This window comes from Lineus longissimus, chromosome 5 (assembly GCF_910592395.1).
Source record: "Lineus longissimus chromosome 5, tnLinLong1.2, whole genome shotgun sequence".
Taxonomy (NCBI): Eukaryota; Metazoa; Nemertea; class Pilidiophora; order Heteronemertea; family Lineidae; genus Lineus; species Lineus longissimus.
The window spans coordinates 5,054,892-5,070,236 of record NC_088312.1 but is presented as its reverse complement, the minus strand read 5'-3'; the positions used below and the strand labels follow the sequence as shown (position 1 = coordinate 5,070,236).

Below are 15,345 nucleotides of genomic sequence, written 5' to 3'. Positions count from 1 at the left end.
ATTCTTACTTTACACCGATGGTATCATACATGCAGCAGTACATATATGTATAAACCGCTTGAATATACACAAGGCGCCAATGGTATTCCAGTGAAGTGTATATATTGATAGTTCAGAGCCAGGACCACCTGTCGTTTGTGGAGTATATGGAGATATATGTTGAATATTTCAATAGATTTACAGTATGCACCGGGAGAATGCATAACGTTTTTCTAAATCAGCATGATTCGCATGAGAAAAAAAGCTGTCTCTTCTTTTTTTTCAATTATACATGCACATTTGATTAAAATCTAAAGCCTGTTATCCGAATAACCACCTTGAAATATATATTAGACAATGGTCTGAAGTTATTAAACAGGAGGAGTCCACCTTAGTGTGATGCTTCTTAATGTTCCTCAGATTTCAGTGTTTCCATAGGGGAACATAGAGGCTCGTGTCACTTTTCCTCTCTTGTAGTCCCTTAACATTTAGAGGAAACAGTCAGAAACGGAAATACGAAAAAAATTGAAAATGATTTTATAGTCTTATAGTCATTCGTGAAATCCAGAAAAACTAGCGCTTTACTCTACAAGTGCCGGCCCGGTGGAACTTTTCTGAGTGTTTCCCTCTGTGTTCGGGAACGCCAAATAGGACTCCACGGCACATGTTTATTGTACATCAATAATAACGATGACAAACAGACGCCCTGGTTGTCACTTTGCCAGGCCAGAATATCAAGTTGAGATAAGTGGAGAGTCGAGGGCTCGCTATCAATGGTCAACGCGCAATTCGCATCTGGATGAGATGATCACATACTACAAGCCTCAGACAACAAGATAATAATGATAATGATTTTAATAATAATAACAATAATAATAATCCACCAGATCGAAAGTCCAGCATTCTAACCGTTGAACCACCAAGGCGGAGATTTTCGACGCGTCTCGTAGACCGATCATAGCTTCTCATAGACCGATCTAAACTAATCCTGGTTAGTCGTTTGGTCCCGAGTAAACGGCCCTTGTGAAACCCTCGTGACAACTCTTTTAGTAATGGCTGTGTCGTGTCTTTTCAGAATGATGTTCCAGCTCCTCCCATCCGACTGTGGTAAACCAGTCTTCGCGGACATGGATGCGAAACCATTGGTCATGCAGTCCTGGTGATGATTACATTTGAACTTCAACAAGACTGGGACGGTACGCGAGAAGTAGAAACTATACATAGAGCTCAAGAACGAAAGCCAGAAACATGAGTCAAGCATTATCACTCAGGGTGACAATTCCCCCCGATTCGGCAGGATTGAAGGAACTGGGCGCTGATCGAAACAAGCAATTGGAAGGAACTATTCGCAAACACAAATATAAAAGTGTTATATCATCTTTAATTCATTGGAGAAAGAGCCGTAAAGCCAACCGGAGGTTTCGTCTTACCAATGCACGAGTCCCCTGTGTATTTAAACGGATGGCTCCTCCTATTGTGCCACGTGGCAGAAAACTCTCACTGAAGCAACCAATACATGTACCTGCGGACAGATTCTCAGAGCCTTGTTCAGAGGGAACCATTCGACAGGAGACACAAGTGCCGGGCGTGGAAAGCTATAGTGCACCGGGCCCGGTCGATGAAACACTTCAATTTATTGACGTACGAACAGAAGTACAATCTCCACGATCACAGAAGGATAGTAAATGCAGTGCTGGAACTCGGGTTAATTGTTCGACCAAGCTGACAACAGGTGTGACTAAACCGATAGTCATTATAGGTAACAAGATGGGGAATGAAGGCAGTAAACGAGAGATGCTGCTGGGAAATGAAGGCCCGCCGTTGAAGATTGAGTCTGTCTACAGCTTAGCCGGCCAAAAGAATGATTTCTGCGCGAACAGTGACTACCATATGGTATCAACTCTACAGAACGATGATTCGCAGCCACTGGACTTTACAAAATCGTCAAAGCTTTTGCGGGAGGCCGACCGAAAGTTTAGATATGGTAAGCAATCTACTGCGTCTGATTCGGGTTTAACAGCTCTGTTTACAACTGAGAATATTCTCCCTGGTGGCGAATGCGATATTAAGACTGTATTATCGCAGTGGTCTGATGAGGAAGTGTTTGAACCTTTAGATTTCTCAAAAAACGGTTTCTTTGATGCACTGAACAAACATCAAGAACAAAAATCTGGCAATCGGCCTTTGACTTTGAATAAAAATGTTTCGAGAAAGACAACTCCTAAAACGGATACAATCGCGAAAGCTAATGCAGACACGTGGCAGCTATGCCAGCCTGCATCGATACGCCCCGGGAGTTTAAAAGTTGTATTAAGAAGGTCTTCGAATCCTGGCGAGAAACCTGTTTTTCCAACCCCTTCTATTCAAACCGTCGGTAATACTAAAGAAATAACCAGCGACAAAAATCCGATCTCGCATTCGAAATACTCCATACCAGTACATGCACATAAGAAAGTGGGGGAAGGTACATCCAAGCCAACCTCGCTTACTGGGTGTTCCCTAACTAACACTGCATCTCTTACAGAAACGAGCGATGAAGATACGACGGCTGCCAATCAAAATGCGTTGGCAGCCATTAGGGTTGAATTTGGCAGCTCAAACGATGAAAAACAAGCGACGACCACGCAACTTTTTACGAGTCCCAGACACCTACATCAGGCACCAGCCGCAAAAACATGGACCGGCATAACAGAAGATGCAACGTCGCGTCCGAAAAGTGAACCTGTGGTACCAACCGATAAACAGGTAGATCGTGACTTCGGTGGTCATCAAGCCTCTAACGTTGTCTCTCCGTGTCATGAAGTTTCTGATAACCGGCCGTCCGACAGCGGGACTGGGCTTCTTTACGTGAGTAAGATATGCCGTCCATGGGTCGACGAATGTGACGAAGACGAGGTCTCACCGAACACTTTTTCAATCATCTGCGGCGATTTCAACGATTCTGATGACGAGGAGGCCAGGGTGTTGACTCCTCTTGTTAAACCAAGACGAGAGACGGCGTGTAATATGAATCGGAGGTCAGATGAACAACAACAATTCAGACTACCAAGCGTCAGTGAGATGGCCGGACCCGACTTTGCGTCTACACAATCAAATGGCAAGAAGGGACACGATTTGCCCTCAATGGGCAGTGGTGATGAGGCAAAGGAAAAGGTCAAGAAGCAGCTGGCCAAAATTCTTTCAGGGCACCGCGTGGCCTTTCCTATGAGAAAAACATCGACTGGGTCGGAAGACAGTGGGGTAGACATGGAAGGCGCGAAAGGTGATGATCATGAAAAATATGGCGAACCTGAGGACAACCTTGTCATTGATTTTCCAAACGGCGAATACTTAAAGCCGGGAAAATATGCTGAAATATTTCCTACGCACACTAACATTGACACAAACAGTTCGGTTAAAGAGATGCCAACCAACCAACTTTACGGGCTTGGAACAAACAATGACAAAGATCTTAACCGAGGCTTTGCGAACTCAGATACTCTCGAACGAACTCAGAATTCAAGCTTAAAAAACCATATGTTAAGTCACCCGCACCATCTCGGAAATTCTGAAATTGAAAAATCATCGAAATGTGAGCAAAATAGTTGTGGAAATGTTTTCAAATCAGGAGAATGCACCACTCCAAAAACTGAAAATCGCACTACTGTAGACATTGATAAGGAAAGTGGCCGATTGGCTGTTGAACAGCAGCTGGTTAAGAGTACTCATGCCTTCAAAGTTGACATACAGGGCAAATACTCGCGTCAATCAGTGCCTCGTAGGCCTATGTCGCCGTTGAAGCGTCGTTGGATCCGTCAACATATGGCACAAAACAAACGCAACAGTTTTGAATCCAATCGAAGGAGAGGATCTGCTGATGGCAACAGATCGAGAGATGGCGCTAGGAGTCCATATCGGGCTTATTATTCGGAACGCGAACGTGGTCAAAGAAGTTTGGGAAACAGCGTAGGGGAAACGCGAATTGGTATTATATCGGCTTTAAATGAACTGTATCAAACTGGAACTGAGAAGGAATGGGACAGCAAGTCACAAATAGATGAGAAACCAAGCAGGGATCAAGAATTTGTCTATTCAGGCGTGTCTAGCGACGGTTCGGGCCATTATACAATGTGCAACGAGATGCAACCTACCATGGAAACAATACCATTAACAGCCAACACGCAGCAAATCCACCAATACCCGATAAATGAAGACAACAGTTCAGCTCCAAAGCGTTTTAATTTTGATTGCCCTCTGCCAGGTAACGAAAGTAATGTGAGGAAAATCAACAGTGGAAAATATCGTGACGGTAAACATATCAATATACGTGGTTATTATAGATCTCTTCCTAACTCTATGCCGATGAAATGTCCAGCTGTGTGCCCGCATAACCAATGTAGTCATAGCGACAGTACTGAATTACTACAGCACTCCGTCAGCTGTGCCTCCACACACAGGAAAAATAATCGATTCAGAGTATGTGCGCGTGGTATGGCCGATAGGCAAGCCACGTCAATAGGCAAGAGACCGCGAAAAACCAGGAAGCTCGCAGAACTGTGTTGGGGCACGAAGCTCACAATAATGCCCAGGCGATCAACTCGACTGGACAACGACCCGTATGTACACTATCTCAATCGATTGGACAAGGAACGCGTCTCTGATAAGAGTGGGACATTAACATATGCTAAGCAGAATATCGTTGGCAAGAGTTCGGTTGGCGCTGAACAGTTCGTTGGAAATACCATGGAGGAGTGTGTCGCCACTGTCGGCTGCAGCGGAATCGAATCTTTTGCAAATGGAGGCCATCTTACCGCCAAGGAACCACCAAAAAGCTTTAACGACGAACCCAGCGTGGATGAAATTCAGAGTGATTGTGCTGTAAACAGTGTTCCCGGCTCGGAGGCTATAGAATTACTCAAAGGATTGATCGGAACTGAACCGAGAACGGTTGGTCCTGTTCCTGCGTGTACACGTCCAGAAGGTAAGCCCGTGCATAGTGGTGAATGTACGACTGTAGATATAGCAAATCAAAACGTTTTACCGTGTACTGATAGCATAGGCGAGCTACTAAGAAATACTGTGAATGGTGTTGTTGGCGCAGAGGAGAACTGTTCCACAGTAACACTGGAGAATAGCATACCGGCTGTGCTGAGCGATAGCAACGAACATGTGCAGTCCGCTGTGCCAATAGGTGCTGTTACTGAAACTGCTAATACTGTTTTAGTGACCGCTGACATTAATGACAAGGACAGTGATCATATAACTGTCCAAACATTTACTGAATTAGATCTCGTTGCCGACTGCGGTGCTTTCGAAACCGTGGAGGAAGACAGTGCAGCCGTCCCTATTTCTGAGCCTAGTTTTAAAGAAGAGGACCAACCAGAGGGCGCATCGAACGGTCCGTTAGAGCAAACAATAGAACAGGAGAACTCTGTTGATACTGACATTTGTGTGCCGCAAATTTGTAACTTAGAAAACGACTATGTCGCCCTTGACATAGAGATCCCACACAGCCCCGCAGCTGAGGTTGTGTGTGAAACTACTGCTGCAGACGACACTAAATCTGAAAGTGACTCTGATAAGGCTGAAGAGTCAAGGTCACCCGAGTTGGTTGGTGAATGTGACGGACTAAAAGCGGGCGCCTGTAACAATGAAAACAATGAAATTCGTGAAGTAAATGATGTTAACGAGGTTGTGGAGGAAAACGAAAGTGCAGGACAAGAGGTTGTTGATAGTGAAAGGGGAAGTGGAATTCAAGAGGGGAACGACATCGACATTTCAAGTGAAGAGGCGGAAGATATAGGCCAGTGTGCATTGGAAAACGAAAACGTAAGTGCGGATGTGGTGCAGATTGGTTCGAGCGAATGTCATCAGTTGGAGACCGAGGTAAGAGAAAGTCAAAAGGAAACCGACGCTTCAGCCGTGGATACGAGGGATGATACCGAATGTCTGGAGGAAGCTCTTATTGAAACTGCACTCAGACATGCTGTAGAAATTGTGGGAGAGACTTCTGTCACTGAGTGTGAGACTCTTGTCACTGAATGTATTGATGAAGTTCGTAAGGAAACTGCAACAATCGAGATAGTTACTGAGGGTGACGAACCTATCAAGGACAGCGATATTGACTTTTATAAAGACATCATTGAGAGTACAAACAACGAGTTGTATTACACAAGTGACCAAGGCATTCAGGAGTTCGATGAGGATCGAATATCCTGTTCAGATAGTGAGAGGGAAGGCACTAAGTGTTTCAATGACAGCTGCAGTGCGGGGTCAGAAATAAACTTGGCTTCATTTGGGGTGAAAGACAGCTCTGTTAATTTAAGGGACGTCAGTGGTTATCTTAAGGGTAGGGCTAGTGTAAATATCCGTCGCAAACCGTGGAGAAATATGGGGAAATCTAAGCTTGGTATGATTATCACGGATCCGGATTCATCGGACTCCGAAGATGGTAGTCCGGGGCCCTCAAAGGAGGCTGCCCTTGATGAAAAAGGCAGACCGGTAAGAATGCGTAAGAAATCTAAGGGCTGTGGACACCATGCCTGTCAAACCTGTGAATCGTACGACGAATCCAGAGTCCGGGCTCTTATCAATGCTATCAAACGATTCGAACAGGCGTTCTTTGGTGAAAAACCTGCCGAGGAAAATGTGGAACTTTCTAAAGACATTTTGGACAGTTTGCTGATTTCTGGCAAAGATAGCAGTAAGCGCAGCAGGAAGGATACCACTGGTTGCTCTTCTGTAGAATCCTTTCATGTTGGAGATAAGATAAAGAGTAAGAAAGGCAAGAAGCGGAAACGATCTGGCTCCAGGGGGAGTTCACTGAAAAGGTCGAACAGTGGTACCCAGGGCTCTGACAAAGCGATTGACTTTGAACATAAGTCGAGAGCATTGGAATTGGGACACAAAGTCAGGAAAACGGTCCACGATAGGAAGTACGATCACCGTCAGAAATCAGACAAAGCGAATCTTGAAAATAAATCGCGAATGGCGGACCCGGATTACAAACCGCCAAAAACCGATTTAGAAGAAAAATCGCGAAAAGTAGACTTTGACGTTAAATCGCGAAAAAAAGATTCTGCTCATAAATCGCGAAAGCCTTATTCAGACCATAAATCGCAAAGAAGGGAAAGGGAACATAAGTCAAAAAAGAAACATAAGCGTGACAAGGAGTATAAGAAAACTAACATTAAGGAGGGGCGGGTCGGCAAGAAAAGACCACCTAAGCTTTATTCTCGGGTGCCTGATATGTATGACTTTAAGTCCGAGTCAGGGGGTGATTCCACTCCTAGTTCGGAGAGGAACATCTTCGAAAGTTTACAGTTCATAAAATCTCATTCATCGTCGTCTAGTCACGTTGTTGATTCGGGGAAGCAGCGGCCTGGTGAAAAAGAGACCCAGCAGTCTGGTAGGAAGGAGAAGACACAGTCTGGTAGTAAAGACAGAACACACGCTGCTGGTAAGGGCAAGACGCAGTCGAATGACAAAGACAAGACACGGTATATTGGTAAGGACAAGACGCGGTATATCGGTAGGGACAACACACAGTCTAGTGCTAAGGACAAAACGCAGTCTAGTGGTAAGGACAAGACGCCGAAACGCGAAGATAGACAGGCAAAGGAGTCTAGTAGAATTCAAAGTCCACAGGAGGAACGCGTCTACAAGCTGAAGGAGCTCTTGAGAGCGCAGCAAAAAGCTTTGGAGGACATACGACTCAAATCAAACCACCCACTCCCAGTATAGCTACACCATCATGTTTGACATGCCAAATATGAGATGATTGTTGCATACTCTAATTGGTTCAATGTTTTCGAAATACGCTATGGCAAGTACAGCCATTAAAATGGAAATTTGATGCAATGCACGTCTTTCATAAATGCCTAAACATTTGCCCAGGGCCTTTCTTGCAGGATTGGCTTTGCTCTGAAAAACGAGAACTCAGTATCTTGAAAATGTTGAACAGTCGGCCGCAAGTGTAAATTATCTTATGTAGGTTTTAAGTGGCTGAAATGAACTACGTGTATTACTAAGTCGGTCATATTGTCGTGCAGTAAATGTTTTATGTCCAACATACAATATGCTTGTCTCTGAGAGAACGTCCTAAACTCCGGCTGGTTGATTGCATGTACGTTTGAAGTTGAATTGTCTCCTGTGTGTTTCGAAATATATTTGACTGTAAAGATTTCGAGCTACATGTAAATGTACCGGTAAGCTTAATTAGCATTTGCAAATAACATTTTGAACACGAAATACAATTTTGTTGATATCATATATGTGGTCCAGTGAGTCAGAGCATTCTTTGTATCCTGTCACGAACGAATACAGCCATGCAATATGGAGCGTATATCTCTCGCCCTTATTATTATTTAATTTGAAGTAATGAGTGTATAATTTGGCTAATATAAACCTCATACATTTGAGGTGCTGGTTTGAAGGGATTTTTATTCCGTGTTGATTGATCTAGTTACTTCCTCTCTGTGGATACGGAAAATGTATAATAATTCGTAATAATACCACTTTATTTGTCAGCGCCAGGGGTCCAAGTGTTTGTTCATCTAGTACATTTAATAAGTCTCTTCCACATTGGTCCTGTGGAGAGAGTTCGTTCGTTTTTATTTTTCAAAATTTATTTATTTATTCATTTATTTATCTACCAACCAGATTTTTCCTTGTGCTGTACGTGATTGTGTTCAACTGTAAAGTACATGTATGCATTTCGAGACATTAATTTTTGGTGCAAGATGAGAAGAAAGATTCAAAACTTTACACATTTGGGAGAGGCATTCAGCGATGCGCATTTTGTTACATTTTCCTGAAGTCAATTGCTTGATTTAGTAATTACTGTATCTGTGTTTAACTGAATAGCCGAACCCGTGCCACTAGTGGGCCTCTGGCGAAATAAAAATGCATGCATTACAGTAATTAGGTCTGTCTAAGCATTGTAACATATCGAGATTATTTCACCGTCACTAACTTTGGTGCCCACTGATAATTGAGATCACTGTGTTATTGACTCGTTGTGATGATGGATACCTTAAGCATGTAAATACTGCGGTGGTCAGCACGCAGATTTGTCCACTAGTTGTTTTTTATGCATGTTCAACTTGCAACGGGGAAGTTGGTGCGATGCTAGGGCATATTTAGTGTATGAGATAATTACGTTGCAATCTTGGAATCATTTTATATTCAAATCATAACCTGAAATTATTTCATCAAAATAAAAACCTAAATATCAGATACTTGCAAGTATTTCAGGATGTTTTGGTTAGTCACGATGTCAATTTGGGTTTAAAATTGACGTATTTGAAACATGATCACAAACCATATTCTTATATTAGAATTTTATCTAAATTCCAGTTGCAATGTGCGTGATCCACTTGTTGTTGCGAAATGTGTTGTTCCAATGTGTGAGTCTCGTTTTAGCTCGTATATGGTTGTAGCTGTTTTGTAGTTTGTAATTATGCATGGAGTCGATAAGTTGAGACACCGCCGATTTTTCAGATGACTTCCTTAAAAGGCGTGGTCCGTTCGTTTGTACATCGATTTTTTTAATGTCCTGCAGGTAAATAAAAATTGACATCGTTTTGAGATGATTTCAGTCCTATCGTCATCGTGACTCGCTTATAATGATGTGGAAAGGGCCCCAGATTTCTTAATAAACCCAGTACAGTTTGATGGCAGGTAGGACCGCGGCAAGCAGGCTCAGCGAAGCAACAGCGTTTAATGTAACACGAACAGCCAGCGTTTACTACATTTTAGTATCCCCAGGAATTAATATCATTCACTACGATGTATACTATAGCATGATTTGTATGTCAAACTGTCGATGCATATATATAAGTACCAAATGTAAATGTGGGCTAACATAATGATAATTGAACTCGAATCTGCCAAACTATATTTGTACTACATGTATTGCCATCATTATTGGCGCGTTGTTTATACACCGCGTTTCCGTCCGGAACTTCCCAAGCTGCGTAATTAGTGTCCTGCATACATTGTTGTACGCTATGTAATTGATGTAACATTTTGTATTTGGTCTGTCGTCTTTTGTTGAAAGTTTAGCGATAAGTGCGGCTGTTGTCGAAATTCTCTCACATTTTACAAGCTTTCGTATTATCAGTGTTAGCATCTGCTGCATTGGAACAACCTCATTCTACTTGGGAAGTGGTGAATAACAATCTGCATTGGTCACCCCATCTTTCACATGCCAAGTTTTGTCCAACTGATTATACATGTACATTGGAAATTTCTTACCGTAGGGATGACAACTTGAGTTAAACTGAAATATGTTGCCACGAGATTCCCCAAAACAAATTATCAGTGTTTGCCCTTGGTACAACTATGCATCAGGTTGACATCCACCCCTTTCAGCTCATCTAATGTGTACTGCTAGCTGTTTTCCACACTGAAGGGTGCCATAATTGTATCACTGACTTTACCTTACATCATATGAATGGTGTGTCTTGATTATTGGTTGGTTATCAAGGAAATGCATCAACATGACTATAAAACCAGACCAATCAAAAATATTTTTCTCCGATTGATTTTTTTAAACGGCCGTTTAGATTGTAGATTTAATTTTCCCATTTAAAACTATGTATGTATTATTTTTGTGACACGTTTGGAATAAATAAAATGGAATATTGTAAGTTACTCTTCATTCAACATTATTGTTTTTTTTCCCATTTGATGAGGTTACGCAAACACTAGTCCAGTACGAGACTTGTTGGTTTCTTGAGTATGGCTTCAGTGTGCACAATCACATATTTCAAAATATGATAGGAGGCTGCACTCCTAACGAACTACGAACGGTTCATTAATGACATATGTCATTTCTTTGACTCGAAATTCAAAATTCGCATTTTGTACTCTTTCATGTTGACATGCGGATGAATGTTGCGAAATCTTACCAAAAGTGTACGTACATCGGAAGTTCATTTAAAACTGATATCTGCTATCTGACATGAGCATCCTTGATGAGAGGCACTCCAGATCATTTCCAACTGTCACTTAATCCCGATTCACGCAGGCCTATATAAAGAAAAGCAATGGAAAATATATCCGCGGCCCAGATGAATACTTCAGAACTCTCGGAAGGCAACGATCAATATGGTAATGTACGGAGTTTCCTATTGTTTCGCATATGTGTATGCGAATTCCGACGCATTCAACAGTACAATACCATGTATATACCAAAGTTTCACTGATCCGTTCGATTTACCACGAAATCGAAACGAAAGGCAAGCTGAAACAGATGATGTTTTGTCCATCACTTAACATTGAATGTAAATTAATCGAACGATCGTGCGCCTTTTTGTCACCTGGCTTGAGTATTAAATGTATGCCTGTTTCGCCTAATCCTGTTTCTCCTATTCCTGTTTGGCCTATTTCCTGTTTCGCCTACTTCCTGTTTCGCCTACTTTCTAGTACCCCTACAATAAATCGACTCTCCCACGGGGAACCTTAGGGATGCATGTCCATTTTATGGGGAAAATGTGAGGGGACAATTGGATGATGTTGACAATTTGACTAATCAAATGCCATCAACTTTGTTAACAAACCATGCCATGACCGTTTTGAAAGAGTCACCTTGAAAGCGGGGACAGTCCGGGACTTATTTGACCATAGGACCATACTGACACACAGTAAAAACTAATACGGATTAAATAGAGTAAAGCAGTCGTTTATTTTATAAAAACAGGAATTCATGAGTTTTTGATAAAAATACATAATACTGTAGATTCTCATAATTATTTGATCAAAATCAGCTGTAAAACCCATGTCATAATAAAGAACAATGTAGCTATAGGTATTCTTTAAAAAAAGAAGCCAGTTACTGACTAAGACAAAAGAAAGAGGATCCACAATATACATGTACATGTAAAATGCAGGCCTAAGAAACATTTCTCAAATCTAATGAAAGGGTAAAACTTTCTTACTTTTTTATTTCTTGCCTTTTAAAATAAGCTAAAACATAAGCCTATGTAAGCTATGTGTAATTTTCCAAAGTTATTCCGAATAATACTGAAATAATTGACATGTCGCTAAATCCATTATTTCAGACTTTATTCTTAATGATAGTAAATATAAAGGACGGTTCATATTCCTACGTCTGTGGGGAGGTTAGCAATACATTTGAATAGGCGAAAAGGGAATAGGCGTAACAGGAATTAGGCGAAACAGGAATAGGCGAAGCAGGAATTAGGCGAATCAGGAATAGGCGAATAAGGAATTAGGCGAAACAGGAATACACCGAATATTCACAAGACTGTCTGAGAGCTGTGAAATTAGAGTTATTGAACACACTATGATACATTTGAGCATCAACAAAGCCCGGGCGGTCACTATAAATTGTTCGCAATAATTCTACTATCGATGTAGAGAAATAATCCGTACTTTTGTATATCAATATTTGCCCTATCCCGATAGGAAACATACACTGAATGTCTGTGTCATAAATATATATCGGCTATCGTTGTTAACTATTGTCTGCGGCCAGCGACACATGGGGAGCATACCTATGTTCCCCGGTACCTATGTTCCCCGAAGAGGTACCTATGTTCCCCGATGAGGTATACCTATGTTCCCCGGTACCTATGTTTCCCAGGTACCAATGTCCGCAAAGAAAAGTGTGTTTTTTGTGATACGGTTTGTTTCCACAAATTCCTGGAAAGACCTCACAGAATGAAGTCACTGAATTCCAGGAAATTGCGATTCCCAGAAATCCCCCAAAAAGCAGGGTTTCTGTATTTTTTGTTTGTATTAAAAGACATTTTTACTCAGCATAGATTCATTGTTTCGTGACTTAAAGGCCAAGGTGCACGCGCCTTTGCTTTAAATTGGTACACACACTGTATCATAAAAACTATATGGGGGAACATAGGTACCGGGGAACATAGGTACCTCTTGGGGGAACATAGGTACCGGGGGATATAGGTACCGGGGAACATAGGGATGACCCCGACACATGTAGGCATATGCCAATAATTCAGGCTTTTCGGACTTGGCATTTACATGTACATTGTCGAGCAAAAACAAAACAAATGCATTTTTGACGAATATAGTATTGGCGGAGGTGAGATTGTCTAGGGAAGACGGAATAATCTCGATTCTACAGCGTCGTTCGCCCTATACTCCAACGTCACTGCAACGGCTTCGCACAACATAATTAACAGTATATAGGCCTACAGCTTTCCTGTATATACATAGCATTAGGCCTACGTTTTAAACTTTATCTTATAACTCTGAATCTCATTCCAAATCCGCAAAAACCAACATTGGGGCCAACTTCTACTACACATGTACATAACGGGCGACAGGGAAGTCCAGGGTTATCAATAACGAGGTCGCGAGACTTGTTCTCCTCAATTTAGGTCAACTATATTTATTTAGAATTATTCTCGTAGTGATCGCCGAAACATGCATACATTTAGTGTACAAAATAATATTTTGGTTTTTTTTAATACCGTGAAATCCTTTCTGAGAAGACAATTATCCACTGGAAATTGCATGTAAACCATGGTCTAATCACCTGATAAAGTACACTGTCTGGATTATTAGGCCCAACTGAAAACACGAATCGGGATTCTTCGTGAAATTTGCGAACCAACATGTATGTTTAATGACGCAAATTTAGGGATCAATGGCCATCGATTCGTAGTCTCTTCTCGTTTCTATTATGTCGAAATATGAACTGGCGGAGGGCTAACCGGAGGCCACACGTGCTGCAGGTTCGATGTCACCATGTGACACCAGCAGCAGGCGACTCACAAAAGAAAAAAATCAATAGACGCTGTTTGAACAAATGCATGTACTCGGCACGACAACTGAACGATAACAAATGTTATCATTTCCAGGTATATCATATTGTTTATTGTAAGACAACGAAAACTATCGCATTTGCATGATATTTAACAGGCATTAAGAGATGATATTTCAGCTACATAACATGATAATTGTCCGAGTTCAGTGCTGGTGACGTTTTATTTGGGGAACACACTCAGAAACGGAAACACTCAAAAACGTTTCACCGGGCGTACATCACGTCGACTGTATACAGTATATACATATAAATGACATGACACCTTTTTTCTGGATGGCATTTTCTACTTCTCCACCGGCTATATTGAAATTGATCAAGGCGCCAGCTTTGAAGCGTTGCTGGTACCGTACTGACTTTAATGAACTGCGAACGATCAACAGACTAGGCGCTGCAATCGCTTATTGGCGACTTTTAGCTGCAATTACTTATCATATCATAGGCATTCCCCTGAATAAATTTCATGACTGCGTCTCTTGATGAAACAAAAGGGTTTTAATCCATCGGGAAAGAAATTCTGTCATGTCTGTGTATATATGTCTACATGCCTATTGTATGTAAACCTACAGAGGAATTTTGCGGCCGCGACTTCATAATTTCTAACAGTGTTGGTTAGGAGGAATCAAATTCCACAGAAACGTGTTCTCGCGGAAAACTTACCTTGAGACTGTTTAACCTGTCTTCTCTTCACCAATCTTCATCTAAACCTGAAATGTGCATTTTATTGTGATCGATGAGACATCAGGGGCCGGTTGTTAGAAAGCATGATCGCTAGTAGTAATAAGGGGCTGTAGCAAAATTAAAGTGAAGCCAATAGAAACGAAAAAAATTCGTTTGGAGGGGAGGGGGTCAGGGGATCAAAGAGATATGCCTCTGCGTCATCTTTGCTTTATGCTGCCGGTGACTTCCTTAAAAAGCACCAATTATATAGGAAAGGCGCACTTGCATTGTTGATCATCATCGAGAGCCGGTCTCGTCAAATTGATCCCTCATGTTAAGCAGCTTCACCATGGTAACCGGGTTTTGACGCAGCACGAGCGGCATTCTCGATAATGCATTTTGCATTGTTGCATGATCATGACAGCGTTGCGTCATGAATGGTGAACACTGCACCCGAAACAAACCCGCGGGCGAGGTCGTCAGTAACCATCGTTCTGCTCGGGTCTCAAAGAAATACCCAACAAACGAAGTTCGAACGGATTGGTAAGTAATTGATCCTGTCCCGCAGCAGCAGCAGAAAGCTACCGAAAAAGTCCCGTATGAGTGGGCGTGACAGTGACACGCGTGCATGCAATGCATATCACAAAAACACATGCATCCCGTCATTCGGACAATGATCGGCCTCTGCCTGGCCGCTGGCGCCGATAGACCCGGCCATAGAGTCATTCGTATCGACGATGTTGACCTCTAGGTATCCTACGTCAATCCTGGAGTGATTACATATACCAAATAAGCCGTGTTACCTTCCGAATTCAGTTGGAATATCGATGATCGGCTTTTCCCTCGCCGAGTCGTTATGCAGAATCCTGCGAGATGGCAGCACCGGCGCCCGGGTTGCGCGAAAT

At 42.2% G+C, this 15,345-nt stretch overlaps 1 protein-coding gene across 1 annotated transcript; it reads left to right on the top strand.

Moving 5' to 3' along the window:
* Window positions 1-1,558: 1,558 nt before the first annotated feature.
* On the top strand, window positions 1,559-10,610 carry LOC135487747 (uncharacterized). The gene is made up of 2 exons (XM_064771818.1): window positions 1,559-1,963; window positions 2,504-10,610. Exons 1-2 carry the CDS (start codon window positions 1,747-1,749, stop codon window positions 7,699-7,701), a joined length of 5,415 nt encoding a protein of 1,804 aa, XP_064627888.1. The 5' UTR covers window positions 1,559-1,746; the 3' UTR covers window positions 7,702-10,610.
* Window positions 10,611-15,345: the final 4,735 nt, after the last annotated feature.